The sequence below is a fragment of the Orbicella franksi genome, chromosome 1 (assembly GCF_964199315.1).
Source record: "Orbicella franksi chromosome 1, jaOrbFran1.1, whole genome shotgun sequence".
Taxonomy (NCBI): Eukaryota; Metazoa; Cnidaria; class Anthozoa; order Scleractinia; family Merulinidae; genus Orbicella; species Orbicella franksi.
Window position 1 is genome coordinate 13351566 of NC_138145.1, and position 15184 is coordinate 13366749.

Genomic DNA, 15184 nt, shown 5'->3' on the forward strand with positions numbered 1-15184 from the left:
CGAATACGGCACGCTAAATTGACCAAGCGCAGTGCACATAGTAACTGAGGGGTATAATAAATAGTCCTTTACCAGAATATATAAAGGATATTACAAGGTGGCGCAAATTAATATATGAATTTTATTTTCGAGTGGTCGAAGGAGTTAAAAAATGTTGTTTTTAACACCAGAAAATAAGATTCATACCTCCAAGGTACCATGTGATTTTCTTTTTATTATATACTCACTCTGTAATATACTTGTGGACAAACTGGTTACAGCCAGGAATTGTAGAGGCGCTCAAGCGGTTAAGGATTTACACTACTCATGACATCAAAAATTTCTTTCAAACTGCACTCGCCTAAAGGCTTGAACTTTATGTGAAGTTCTGAGAGAATTTTCAACTATCATTTGTGGTTTAAATCCTTGATTGCACTCGCATTCATCTCATGACTTATACTAATGACTGTAACCAGTTTGTGGGCAAGTTTTTGCACAAACAGCCAAGACAAGCGGGAAATGACTTCATCAGTCAGGATCAGTATTACGTGGGAAATACGCCAGTCGGGTCCCTGCCCTTGATGTAGTTTCGTACGAATCTACGAGTGGTGTATTTTCCAATAAAACACTCGTATCTATTTAATGAAAGATTATCCCTCTAAAAGATGCGATTTAATATAAATAGCAAACAAATAAATAACGTACACTTCTGAAATCGCAAAGTTCCATCCCAGACGCCATTGAAAGTGACTTGAAAGGCGTTGTATGACATTTGCAGATTGCAGGCAGTATAGATTTTTAGCTTATATCGTATTCCCATTTCCTTTATCAAGAGCAAACTGTTACTGAACAGTCTTAACAGGCTAACCTGAGCGCTATCCAGATTAACCTGAGTGATATTCAGGCTAACCGGAGCGCTACTTAGGCCTAAATACAGACTGCAGACTGCAGCCTGCAGTCTGTAAATGTCATACACCGGTTGAAAATGGTAATGTACCATTTGTGAGTGTGAGTTCTGTATTTTTCGTATGCGCGAAAAAGAGTAGTCTCGTTTGCTTAATATGTCTTCTAATACAATTTGCAATCACCTCCACTGTAAATGTGTCGTCTGAGCACCCTGCTGACCACCATTGCCGGAAGACCAATAGTGGTCAATAGTAGTGGTTCCCAATAGTGGCAATCAATAGAGTCTGGATTCTATGTACAACCTTTTCGAAGCAACTCAGTTTACAATCAGCGTAGTGCCATATCCTGTCTTGATTTAAAACCCACTGGATCGCCCGAGGTGGCCAAAAACGCCAAAATTAATAAAACATGGTTGATATGAAATCTCCCCCCTCCCCCCTGCGCGTGAGAGCCGCGAGAGCCTAGCTGATTTTTGTTCCCCTCTAAATGAACACGGGAACGAACGGAAATACGTCTGCGCCCAGGCTAAACGGGAACTTGAGAGCACACACAATGGTGTACAATCCCCAAGGTCATTCAAGGGCACAAACGAAACAGCAACCAAGCGTGGGGGCCAAGGCAACAATATGTACGAATGTTGAAAGCATACCAAAATTTCAAAATTAAGGCTTTCAGCAGAATTTTTATGTCATGAGCTGCTGTTTCTAAATGGTTCCGAACCCCGCCTCCCGAACATTACTTGTTTTATTTTCTCCAGATGGGAAAACTTGAGGATGTTTTTCACTGCCCGGAGTCCCAGTGGACAGCGGTTGTTGAGTGACCCATTTTGTAATCGATGTTTTTTGCACAGCACGTTTGAGCTCATTACCATGGAAGAATGTTATAATTTGTTAACTGTGAAAAGGCAACTGGGATCCAAGTTTGCTTAATTTTTGTCATGGACAAGGTAAGTACCGTAAAGTTCATTTTCTGCTTGCCGTGTGTTCAATTCAAATGGCAATATTCCTACAGGAGTAGTATAATTGTCAGTTTGTTTATCCGCTGAAGTGAAAGTAAGCTTTTGAGCTTACATTAATTTTAATGTGTTTAAAATCCGCATTTCTAACTCTCAAGATTAGTTAAGGGACTAAAGTTGAGAGTAAGAAATGTCGATTTGAAATACATTAAATGTACTTTCACTTCAGCTGAGTTTGTTCGAGAAACACGAATACATGACGATTGTTGGACTATCGAAACTCCCTGATTGGCAGCGTCTAAAGAATCTCTTAATGATGTTCATTTTTATGCCCGGCGTGATTCAGCCTCTAAATTATGTATTGTCCAAGATTTGGGCAAGATTTGGGTAGTAGGGAAGCAAGGCTAGGAATGCAGAGTACAGATCAGGTGGTACTAGAGTCACTAGCTCAATGGGGAGCCACCTTGGAATAAATGTTCCAGACTTACCACCAAGGGTTAGACCCGTATTCCATGGTACAGGGACTGAGGGAAAGCTAGAGAGTGTGTGTGTGGGTGAGTGGCGCAGGAAGTCACAGATCTATTGTTACAGGGCTGCTGCTGACACAGTTCATATATGATCAACAGTTTCTTGAAGAACATTAGGTCTTTTCCTTAATTTGCACCCAAAGAATTTGTGCCTCTCTTGAGTCACAAGTATCGTAAAAGACTTGACCAGAAGCAGCAATGGAGTAAGCTTATATATATATTAACCTTAACAAGATTTTATAGCTAATATGAGGTTTATCTATATGACTGATTAAATAACTTCATTGTGATTGGCTGAGAGCAGGCAGATTTATGGTAAATTTCTAATTTGCACTGCAGTGCAAATTAGTAACTTCTTCAGCCATATAATAAATGAGGAATTGTACAGACGCTCAAGTGGTTAAGGATTTACACTACTCATGACATTACAGATTTCTTTCAAACTGTACTTGCCTAAAGGCTTGAAATTATGTACAGTTTTGAGAGAATTTTCAAGTATCATTTGTAGTTTAAATCCTTGATTGCAATTCATCTTATAACTTCTAATGACTGTAACCAGTCCACATATATCAATCTTCATAAAATAATGTACTATTTCAGTCTCTTCTTGGTAATGTGACATTCATACAAGGGGTGCGCCGCTTTCTGTATGCAGTGTCACCACAGGAGGCCTCTTTTGCAAAACTTGGAGATGTGCCAGACTATCTAAATGAAGTGAGCATTATTATCATTTGATATCTTTAGGTATTATTAGTATAGAAACTATGTAACAATGTTAATTACCTGCTGCCCAATTTGAAAATAATTAGTTAAAAGAATCAAAGGACATCTAAAATTGGACAAGACTGCTGGCCGAGTCCAATTTGGCAGTCAGAGAAATTGTTTGAATTTTATAATTTCCATACCATTAAACCCCGCATTAAATCCCTGGGCTTATATAACTTCATAAGGGGTTTTGGGTGGGCTTATAAATGGGGGTGGCTTATATTCAGGGGGGGAGGCATATAAGCAGAATAAAAAGATGTATCAGAACGGCAAGATACATGTAAAACATATCTGAGAAACGAATTAAAGCTTACATGCCATTACATGTAGAGCTACTACATTTATAATACGTTTATAAAACACAAGAGGAACACACTTATACATTAGATGGTCTTATATTCAAGGGGGCTTTATATGTGGAGTAATATCTTTATTAGCAAATAGAAGGGCTTATAACCGGGAGTCTTTAACATGGGATTTTACACTATTGGACTACGATGTACAGAAGTTCCTCACTCATATTTTAATTGTGCTCAGTAGATACACAAATTAAAATGAGCTAATTACCTTTTGTTGTTGTAAAATTTATATGATTATTGTTAGGGATGTAATTCAGATGAGCTGTTAGTGTAGATATCAGATCCAGATTGAAACCACTGGCATGTTTTTATGCTTGTCATTTAAATGTAGATAGTGTCCATGCAGTAAATCTTAAATTTTTATTTCAATATTTTTTCTTGCCAGGCTGTTCCATTTTTCTTAGGTGCCATTGCAGTGGAGTACATATTATGTTTTCTCACCAATCTGCCTCGAGCAAGGTTGAATGATGCATTCAGTTCAGTTGCTGCAGGAGTTTTTTCTCAGTTGTCAAAGTAAGAAGATATCAATGTTAATGTGCCAAATTGCATGTATTTATCGCATTACCGTGGTACTTGATGAATATTCTAGTCACAATGTCATGATCAGCATTCCCCCCTTATAATGTACCTCTTAAACTTAGATAATAGTTAATAAATAGACAAACAATAAAATAAAGATATTAGTTTAATCCCAGACAAAAAAGTTGGGACACCAAGCAAGTTCTGCCCTCCCCCCACTTACAATGAGTGATTTTTTTCCCTTTTTGTTGAGAAAAAAACGTGACATTTCCCAACATTGATTACTACTTTTGTCCGAAATTGTATATAATAGTTAGTCAATGTGTAAACAATAAAATAAATATTAAATTATTTGTCCCTTTTTTATTTTTACAGGATAATTGTGCTGAGTGTTGAACTTGTTTTCTATGTGTTCATTTATAACAATTTCCAGCTGGTAGAACTGCCATGGGACTCCCCTGGGACATGGTACCTTTGTTTCGTTGGAGTAGATTTTCTCTATTACTGGTTCCACAGAGCTGCACATGGTAAGATACATGTAAATGCAGTTGTTGGAGACAAATTCTGTTGTTGCGAGAATTCAGTTATCCAAATTCATGACAAGAAGGCCTCTGGTTCACACACTATTATTATTTTGTTTTTAGTAGTCCTAAGATCATCTACTTCAACTTTTTCTGTTTTTTGTTTCTTGTTTTTACTTTTGTTGTTTTAGAAATAAACATTATGTGGGCAGCTCATCAAGTACATCATAGTTCAGAGGATTATAATCTTACAACAGCTCTGAGACAATCAATAGTGCAGAATTACACGTCTGCGGTGAGTAGTCTAGAGCAGTGAAAGTAAAAGTAATTGGGTCTGTGCTAGTAACCCACCAGGCTATTGCTTACAGGTATCTCCAGCTTCCACAGAATGAAGCAACCTAAGAGTATTTCTACTCCCCTGGATGGAATTGTAATCAATCACTGAGTTATATGTTTACCATTGATAGCGTTAAATTCACTGGTACCCATTTATATACCTTGGCTGCCCATGCAAGAATGCATCACAATGAACCCAGCTTTGGGCTCAAGCCTGGACATCAACTTTCACTCTATATTCCAGTGTACTAGCTATTAATCGTTACAGTAGCAAGGTGGCACCTTTTAAATTGAGACAACTTAAAGTAGGAACTCTGTCCAAATGAGAGTCATGTAAGAACTTTTTAATTATTGAAGAATGTTGGCTGCACATTTTAAACAAAATTTTAAGTTGTTCAAATTCTCCTTGTTGCAGATTTTTTACATGCCCTTAGCCCTGGCAGTACCTCCTTCAATCTTCTTTGTCCATTCTCAGTTCAACATGCTTTATCAGTTCTGGATTCATACAGAGGTAATTTCTCTTTCTATTTGCAGCTGACTATAACACCATCATGTGGTGGGTGAGTTAGTAAGGAAATTTGTCGGTCAGCATTTCCAAAGAAGTGATTGTGGGATCAGTGAATTGGAAACTAAGCTTAATAAGTGATCAGAGCAATTTTAATTTTTTTTCATGTGGAAACCAAAGTAATCATACAGGACAGTCACAAAGGACACAGAAAATCCAGTGAACCAATCAAAATTCAAAGTATTTAAATTTAGCTGATGTGAAGTGTGGAAAAGACAATGTGGAAACTTGTCGAGAGTGAGTTTTAGTTTTACTTCTGATTGGATGACAGAGTGGTAGAATTTTTCTTAAGCCAATTGCTTGGTGTAGTAATGCAAAACCAAAGTGAATTACTTTCAACACTCAAGAAAAAAACCACTTGATCTGGGCAAACTATTGAGTAATTTTGTGAATAAATTGTATTATGACGCACTTACCTGAAGTAAACTAAAACTGGCATCTGAGTGGACTGAGCCAAGCTTGGTCTGTACAAAATTGATCAGCAATATTTGAAATCTATAACCCCTTACATTTAAACCTTTGAGGACAATATTATCGGAGATTTTGTCAACGAAGCCACATGTTGTTTTTTATTTTGTTACGCACAGATTGTACGTTCTCTTGGACCCCTGGAGTACATTCTCAACACTCCAAGTCATCATCGTGTTCATCACGGTAAGAGTTTCCTTCCATCCATTATCCTCAGTGCTACGTACTGCAAAATGCAGTTGATTTGTCCAGCCTCCATCTTGTGGGAGGTGCTGTGGCCTCATGGTTAGTGCACTCAACTCTGCAGCAATCAGTCTGGGTTGGAGCTCTGGCCTGGGACGTTGTGTTGTGTTCTTGGGCAAGACACTCTCACAGTACCTCTCTCCACCCAGGTGTATAAATTGGTACCGGCAAATTTAATGCTGGGGGGCAGTAACCCTACAATGGACTAGCATACCATCCAGGGGGAGTAGAAATGCTCCTAGTTGCAGGATAGGCTCGGGCCTGATGAGCCACTTGGCTTATATGCAGACTTTACCTTTACCTTTTTGTCCAACTTCATTTTTTTTAATAGATAAAATTTTTTCTCAGTGTCTTCAATAACCATGAAAAATACTACAACAAATTATTGACACTTGAATAATATTCTTACTCACATACCACTTACTAAATTCTTTAAATTCATTATTTACAAGATTTTTCAGATCCTTATTATCCCTAGAAAATTGGTTAGTTAGGGAACTTTTTACCTTCACATGCCCTCAGTTAATTGAATAATTTATGCTGTTTAGTACCAGACTAATTTTTCTCTTCAAACAAAATTAACAACACCATCACCCATGCAATATCATACTGATGGACTTTAGTCAGTCCCGTCCTGTCAATGGAGTATTCCTCAGTGTAGAAGTAGAGGGTGCATGTACATGTAAGATATTTTTATTGGCCACTTAAGTACAACCAAGTGACTAATATACAGTAAACTAAGACTAATGTTAAAGTGATAATAAGCAAATTAAAAAATTCTTTCCAGACATGGGTCAGAGTGGAATGTCCACAGTGCATTTTGGAGTAGTGAATCCCTGACAATGCTATCCTGTATTTCAGAACTTATGTAAAGCTAACTCTTAATGATTTGTTTCTGTCTCAGTTGTTAATGATTAACACTGTTAAACCTTTCCTAATTGGCTTATTGCTAAATGAAACATGGTACTATGATTGTATACCTTTGAATTTTTCAGGAAGAAATCCATACTGTATTGATAAGAACTATGGTAAGTGGATATTAATTTTCCATTTATTTAATGATATTGAAAAGTGATAAACCTTGGGCGCTGTCCTGTTTCACGACAATGTATGACCCTTGCTGGGTCCCCAAAATGAAACAAGAAGATCTGTTATATCTTATAACCGCGCTTTCAAAATTTAACTGTTTGCTTAGCACTACCGTCGGAACGCAGTGCACATTCCAAAGCAGTTATTGATGATTCTTTTCTTACTGTAGACATCACATCACTTGATCAACACAAATTGTATTATTGCACCATCAGTGGTAGCCGTTGACAAATCTCCGATGACGTAATGGTCTTAATCTTTGTAGAACTTTCTTCGGGATATGTATGGGCATGAACGATATAAATGACACGATAATAACACTATTAACAACAGCTTTCTTTCTTAAACGTCATGATTAAATTTAATTGGTGTTTTCCACGAGTAAAGGGCTAGCAAAGTAGTCACACAAGTCAAATAATTTAATAATAAAACTCTATCCCGACCGATGTATCGATTTTGGTCACTCCAGTGACCACAGATTGAAAATGTGACAGAAAATTGGCGTTACTTTCAATTCTGACCAAATTTGGACAGGGGGATGATCTCATCATTAGCCAATTACAGGCCATTTTTCAGCTCTTTTCGTCATATCCCCCCCACGGGATAATTTTGTCAAGCTAGCTAATTTAGTATGCAAGCCACCGTAATGGCGGTCACTGTCGACGAAATGTTTATTTGCTCAAAATTGGGGCAAAATCTTTCGGAGATGGAAGTCAGGACATTTGTAAGGATACAGAAAGTAATTTGGGACCGGTTGCTGGCTTCTAAGGCTGAATTTATCCAGAAGTAAGCTGTATTTTCGTTTTCGTGCCGAAAGCCATGCGATGAAATATTATCGGTTTGTTTTGCTGTCTTGTTCTGTTTTTCTCTTGGTCTCTTTTGTAGCCCGCCGAGGCCAGTCTTTCGTCTAAATCAGTTGAAAAAAGTTCGAAAAAGATGTTCCCATTCAAGTTTAAGCTCTCAGGCGATAATTCTGGAGTTTTTTGGCCGAAACGTCGGCTTTGTTATGTTCGTGTTTTTCAGTTGCTATGGGCGACCGTTGCTTCCTTTGTTAGGTCAAGTCTGGGGAGTGGGGTAACAAAAAAATTCTAATTAATTCTGGTTTTGTTCGATTTCGCTGAAATTTTAAAACGATAAAGCTGGACTGTTAAGGGATAGATTTACCGTCTGCCGATGTGTGGTAGCTATTAACGCTGAAGTGTTATATCGCTTCAAAGTCAGGGTTTTGAAGAGATTTTTTGGCAACGTGTGGGTTTGGCGTGATTTTGTAATCGGAGGTTTCAGTTGACCCCGAAGGAAAAAATATCCAGAAAACGTCATTTCATGGACGATTCAAACGAATATAAATATGTATATGTTCCGAGCTAAATTTCTGGTGAAAAAATATAATTTTTGACGAGCACTGGGTTTTTAATTTTTTCCCGCGAAAGATGAGATTTATTGATGTTTCAACAGCTTTTGGCGAGTAAACATCACAGGTTGCGTGACTCAAAATTTGGCCGAGTGGAAGCTTGGGTCTGCTCGCACAGAAGTCGAAAAAAAAAAAATTACGGGTAAACCATGAACCGCGCTCGGCCCATGGCCGCGCGGTTAATTAAATATAAACTATGGCATCAAGACAGCCTCTTAATAGAGGTGGCCGGTTAATGGGGGTTCTATTCACAGTATTTTGGTGACAATAATTTTGGGACTTTGTTAACTGGCTGTTTAATGGGGGGGGGGGGGGTGGCCACTTAATAGGTGGGTGCTTAATAGAGGTTTGACTATGATATTATTGATCAATTGATTGATTGAAAATCACACTCATTATTTTTTCACATATCCAAATTCTAGGTGGAACATTGATAATCTGGGACAGAATGTTTGGTAAGTCATTAGTAAGCATTCATATGCTATGCATGATTCATGTTGTTTCCCAAAGACCAAAAGTTATCATGGCATCCTTTTCAGCTGTTTCTTCACCCCACGCTTCTCTTCCAAACATGCTATTTTCTATGTGGGCCCTGTAGGATTCTAATGTTCATCATATATTTTTGCTCGTAAAGATTGATCTATAGTTAGCTCTCAAACAAGACACCACCAACCTGTGAGATGAAGACTGGGGTTTGCTTAAAGAAGCTGTCACTTTAGAGAGAGTGCCCTGTTTAGTCAGAGAGAGAGAGAGAGAGAGAGAGAGAGAGAGAGAGAGAGAGATGACTATGTAATTCTTTTAATGTCAAGCACACAGGTTACAGAGGTTTACAAATTATTTTTAAATTTAATGACGTTTTTACTTTATGATAGGAACTTTTCAGGCTGAAACAGATGAAGAAATAGCTTATGGTCTGGTTCATCCACTGGCTAGCTGGGACCCCATTTGGGCTCAGGTTAGATCATTGTTAATAACATTTCAGTAAGATACAAAATGCATGCAATGATTGCTTTTCACACATTAGCTTCTCAAGATCACTATTTTTATGTTAGTGATATTATTAGTCAATTGCTTCCAAATAAAACTGCAATAACTGCTACTGAAGTGCAGCAGTCTAATGGACTTTTAAATACACTGCTCTTTTCTTTTTACAAAATCTTGCCCAGTTGCTTAATATACAACTTGGCAATGTGCTGGGCATGTTCCATTAGATTCCATTAGAAATATTTATGATGGCATGTAAGCACTTCTGTATTAATTGTGCTTCACAAGTTTTCAAGATGTATATTTATTATACTGTCTGAAACCTTCCACAGCTTTGTCACTTCTCCCACATTTGGAAAACCTTTTGGGAAACACCTGGACTGAACGACAAGGTAAATTGTAATTCACTCTGGAGAGCAGGGACTCCCAAGGGAGGGGACTTCAAGCCTTTAAAGTCTGAAAATGATGTTTGAAAATGATACAGTGCTCAGAGTGTACCATTTTAAATGTTCTTGTTTGCCACGCCCTTTTTACAAAGCAAGCCACAAAGTCTCTGGAGCTCTATGTAGTTGTGCCAACGAGAAGTTTATATTGTATTCCTTTTTTTATTTCTGGATACGACTTTTGGCAGCCCTTGTCACTTGACCAGTAAATAAGCATCTGGAAGCAGGTGAAAATTAACTTCAGCCATTAACACCCCCCCCCCCCCCCCGGAAAAAAGATAGATTTTTGGTTCATTTTAAGTGTATTTTTCAAATTTCTGACAAGCATACTCATTGTGTAAAACAATGGAGTCCCCTCCAGGGAATCAGCCTTTAATGTTCCTCTTTTGCTACCATTTCTATCCAGGCTTGAGAACAAACAATTGATTAGATTATGAACTCAAGATTTCTATCGCATGATAGTTGATGAGGGCACAGCCTGAGTCAACTATCATGCATAGAAATTGAGAGTGAATAAGTTCAAATTCAAGTTCAAGTTCATTATCTAATTGTTTTAGTATAAATCTACTAGTTGTCCAAAACATTATCTAAATCCTCTTCATAGACAATTCGAAAACGCCAAGAAGTGGCCGTCATTTTGTTAACAAGGGCACACTGCTACGCTACTCACTATATATCACCGAATAGATAGTGAGTAGCGTAGCCAATCAGAGAACAGCATTCGTGATAGAATGCTAGTAGATTTATACTAATTACTGATTGTTGTACAATCTAATTATTGTATTAAATTGCTTATAAGTGAATATTGCTATCAGTAAAGAGGCAGCACATTTTCCAATCCCCAAATATTTTTTTTCTTCCTCACAAAAAAATGACAGTTGTTAGTAAATTCGTATGAGATAATTCATTAATATTGTTTCAATAACTAAATGAAATATTTACTTCTTCTGGCAGTTGTCTGTGCTATTCAAAGGTCCTGGATGGACACCTGGAATGCCTCGTTTGGGTGATCCTGCAGATCTGCCAGAGGTATTTAGTCACGTAGAGGCTCAAGAGTTAATGTAATGTGCAAATTGCAGTGGCCAGATAATACATTTGAGCAGGAAAACAAGAATGTGTGGCTTAAACGTCGCTCCTATTTATGCTTTGTACTTTATTATTTTCTTCATGCAGGCACGTTGCACATGCTATTTAGGGTAAACAGATTTGAGTTTGCTTTGAACATATTGAAGCAAATATACATGGTTTCTACTTTTGGCATGTTACATTTAAATTAAGGCAAGATTATTATGACAATTTTTTTGCTGTAGCAGTGTAGCATGAATATTGACTCTGATTTCTTTCTATTGTAGATCGAATATCCTATTCAGAAATATGACAGCTCCTTGACATACTGGGGAAACTTGTATGTTCTTGTGCATTTTGCTGTTGCCATTGTTGCATATCAGCTTCTGATTGCAAGAAGAATGGTAGGTTTTAATTAAAAGATGCTTCTGATCTTTAATATAATTATGTAACCTTAATTACTTGAGAAATAAGCAGGGTCCTGTGAATTGATGAATTTGAAAGTGCACTAAGATTCCACAACTTTCTTTTTTTGCTCTTCAGGTAATGAGCCAACTTAATGTTCTTGGTGTCATTTCTTATTTTATTTTCACCATTTCAAGTATTGGAGCTCTCTTTGATAACAAGTAAGTTTTAAATTACTACAGCTTGGAATGATTATAAGATCAAATCTGAAGTAATACAGGAGTGCACTGGTGGCATTCCATTGACATCATAGCTGTTGCGTGCAGGAGAAGATAATTTATTGTGTATTCATGTTTAGTTTTCTTGAAACTAAAATCATCGAAATATACTGATGAATTAACTTGAATTCATGCGGTAAAGCAGTGGTGCTCATGGCTTATCAGACTCAAATCTGTATTGGCCCACAGAGCGCTGGCTTGGTGTTTTGGCTAGTGAATTAATGCATGAAGTTGTCCAGCAAGTGTGATGGTTCGTTACTCTAGGTGTTTGAATATGCAGCATTTTATTTAATGTGTTGTATTAGCGATAAAAATTGGAAAGAAAGTTGGATTTAGTTCCTTTTTTGCTATTACGTCTAATCGTTTAATATCTGTTTCTGTTTCCTTTTCTTTTATTTTCTTCCAAGGTGGTATGCCCCATACATGGAGTTATTCCGCTGTCTTCTTTTCCTGATTGTGGACCTTGTGCTTTCATCTCAAAATCTGGACACTGGAGGTAAATAACAACACAGAATTTTTGCTGTAACGCATTTTAAGGGAAAAGAGCTTTTTGGTCGAAGAATTATTGATTCCTATTTTAATTGTCTGGCCTAAGCCACGGTCACCTCATTTCCAGTTCTTCCCAGCCTCTACTTGCTGTCGCACCAGACGTCAGTGCTCCTAACTATGGTTGACACGCTTTTGAGTAGTCTACCTTTTGCAGCTTAGCATGAAATTATAATGCAGTTTTAAGATATCTAGAGGGTACATCGATCTTGCTTAAAAAATTGTTTTCAACGAGAAGTTAAATTACTGGTCGGAGGATTTCTTGAGATACTCATTAGATATCTCTATGGGGGAATCGATATTGCAATGCGATCTGCACGCACGCATGGCGGAGCTATGTCTTTTAGATGTCTTAGCTGGTTGGACTCCAGATCGAGCAGTCCAGGATCGAGCAGAGGTCAGAGTCATTGTGTTTTGTTCCGGGTTGGGCAAGGCACTTTACTCTCACATTACCTCCTCTCCACCTGTAAACTGCAAGGCAACCAGGGGTTACATGCAATGCCATTACATCCAGGGAGACTAGCAATACTCGCGATACGAAAAACCGGAGTTAATTGCCAGCAGTTTTGTGTCACTATGATCGCTCAGACGTATCTCTTTTTTTTAATTTCAATCTTAAGGGTGGGGAAAAAAAAGAGAATAATTGTTAACGTCCCTTTTTTTTTTATGCTTTCAGTTCTTCCCACTGGCTACATCGGTGTGATCAGAGGGATCTTCGTTGGATCTACGTTTCTCTGGATAACAGGTTCCTTGGTGTCCAAAACCAAATTAAAACTACAGTGATCCTATTACCAACGCACCCTGAGAAGCGAGACCTATCTTGGACAATCGGAGATTTGAGCTACGAAAAACATTTGGACTGTCGAAAAAAATTGATATAGGAAGATACACAACAGATAGTATAGAGGGCTAGCAATGTGGCAGATTAAATTTTATTATAATTTCAAAATAGAAATTATATTACACGAAGGAATACAGCAAACAGAAAACTATTTAGGCCTATTTAAACAGCGACTTCAACGACATAGCAACCTGTGAACGGAGACAGAATTTCATCTGTTGTCTTGTGCCACTGATTGTAGCCATGAAAAAGTGTCAGCTCCGCTTTGAACTAGATTTTTGACAATATTTTAAGTAATTTTTAGACGTGCAAAATTCCCGCGACAAAATTACATTCAAATTGGTACTTATCGCTGCAAGGTAGCGGCATTAGTTTGAGACAAAAGTCGAGACAATGTATTTTTTAGTACATATATCTATCGCACTGGTTTTGTAAAAATCGTGCGGTCTTACTGAAGTCAAAGAGCAGAGTCAAGATACTATGTACTAGTCTCTGGGCAGAGTGAATGTTCATCAGGGCAATCGGCAATGTTAACATAGCAACAAGTAACAAGTAGCTTTTGTTGCCGGGTACATAATAGGTTTATAAGCCTTAGTAGCTCACAGCTAGCAAAGCTAATCTGGGTGAGGTACTATTACTTTAAGAGTATTATCTGCTTTAGCTAAAAGAAATAATAAGAGAAAAAATAAAGGAAAATAAAGAAATTTGATAGTGTACACAACGAGATAATAAGTCAGGGTTTGGGAAGGAGTCTTTGTTCCGATCGCGCCATCCTCAGAGTAACATGGTATCATCTGTTGGACTTGCAGACTGCGCTTTACTAGACTCTGGTAACGATTGCTGTGTTGCTTATTGTTCATAAGAGATAGCAAATATTACAGTAAACTACACTATAACTTTACCTTGTTTGCCAAATTTTTTTGCACCTTGTCTGCTTGTGTGTTTTACATATTCCTTTGAACTTTGGCATCTAAATTAGTAAAGTAGAGTTTTTGTTGAACACTCTTTACAGTGTGGAAGGCTCTTTATCTGATGTGCAAGATTGGCGTTTTTGAAGGGTAAAAACGTTTACTGCGATGCTTGTTAATATGAAGAGCCTTCCCTCTACGGTCGCTAAACAAGTCAAACTTTCGGCTAAATTTGAACTTTCATAGATACGGCACCTCCAATGTGCATGTGCAGTAGGCCACGTTCGATATATCAATCAGTTCTGAAATGGATCCGAGGCTCTCGGGTCTAAATTGCAATTTTTTTTAAGTCTCTTTTGTCTCACAATTCCCAAAAGAGAAGAAACACCACAAAATTTATACGTTTGTCCTGAAAGCCTCGGAGCCATGTTAGAAAATTTACTATATCGAACGTGGCCTATTGCCAAAGATGTACATACCCATCAAACACTAGGATTTTGGACGGTATTTTGAAATGAAATGTTACACTTCTACAATTGTGCAATAGTCGCTCTCATTTTCACTATTTTCGAAATTGATTGATTTTTGTCTTGCACACAACCACACTTCAAATAGGACAGAGGTACTTCTGTGTGCTATAAAGGCAACGGGCCATTTCCGAATTACGTTAAGCCTCTTTCCCAAAGCGGAACTGGCATTTAATTCAACAACAACCATTGCTTAGAAAAATATTCAAAGATCCCCCTATTGTCTCGTACAAAAGGGGCAGATCCCTAAAGGATATACTCGTTAGAGCAAAGCTTCAACCGGCTATTACACGTGGATGGGAGTTGTGTTGTGAAACGCTTGGTGTTCCATTGGCTCTCGTATCTTCATATTGGTTAGTAGGTAATTTTTAACGCTTAAAAAGAATGAAGGCATAATTAGTTAGGCATTTTACGGAAGCTTAAAGTGTATACCCGTTATTAAAAAGGATTTTCACAGAAAACTTACTTCAAACGGAAGAAAAGAGGATTGTACAAAAAAATTGAGTTAAAAGGAAAAAGAAAAAAAAGAATAAAAGCGGAGTTC

The 15184-nt window shown here is 37.7% G+C and overlaps 1 protein-coding gene across 1 annotated transcript; it reads left to right on the forward strand.

The window, feature by feature from the left end:
* The first annotated feature begins 150 nt into the window (after positions 1–150).
* LOC145477953 (alkylglycerol monooxygenase-like) lies at positions 151–14818 on the forward strand. Its single transcript, XM_081455833.1, has 16 exons — positions 151–1831; positions 2968–3081; positions 3877–4004; positions 4386–4537; positions 4723–4826; positions 5283–5378; positions 6020–6086; positions 7139–7171; positions 9066–9098; positions 9516–9598; positions 9960–10019; positions 11025–11099; positions 11423–11539; positions 11679–11761; positions 12226–12314; positions 13041–14818. The coding sequence occupies exons 1-16, from the start codon at positions 1823–1825 to the stop codon at positions 13145–13147; spliced, it is 1350 nt and encodes a 449-aa protein (XP_081311959.1). The 5' UTR covers positions 151–1822; the 3' UTR covers positions 13148–14818.
* Positions 14819–15184: the final 366 nt, after the last annotated feature.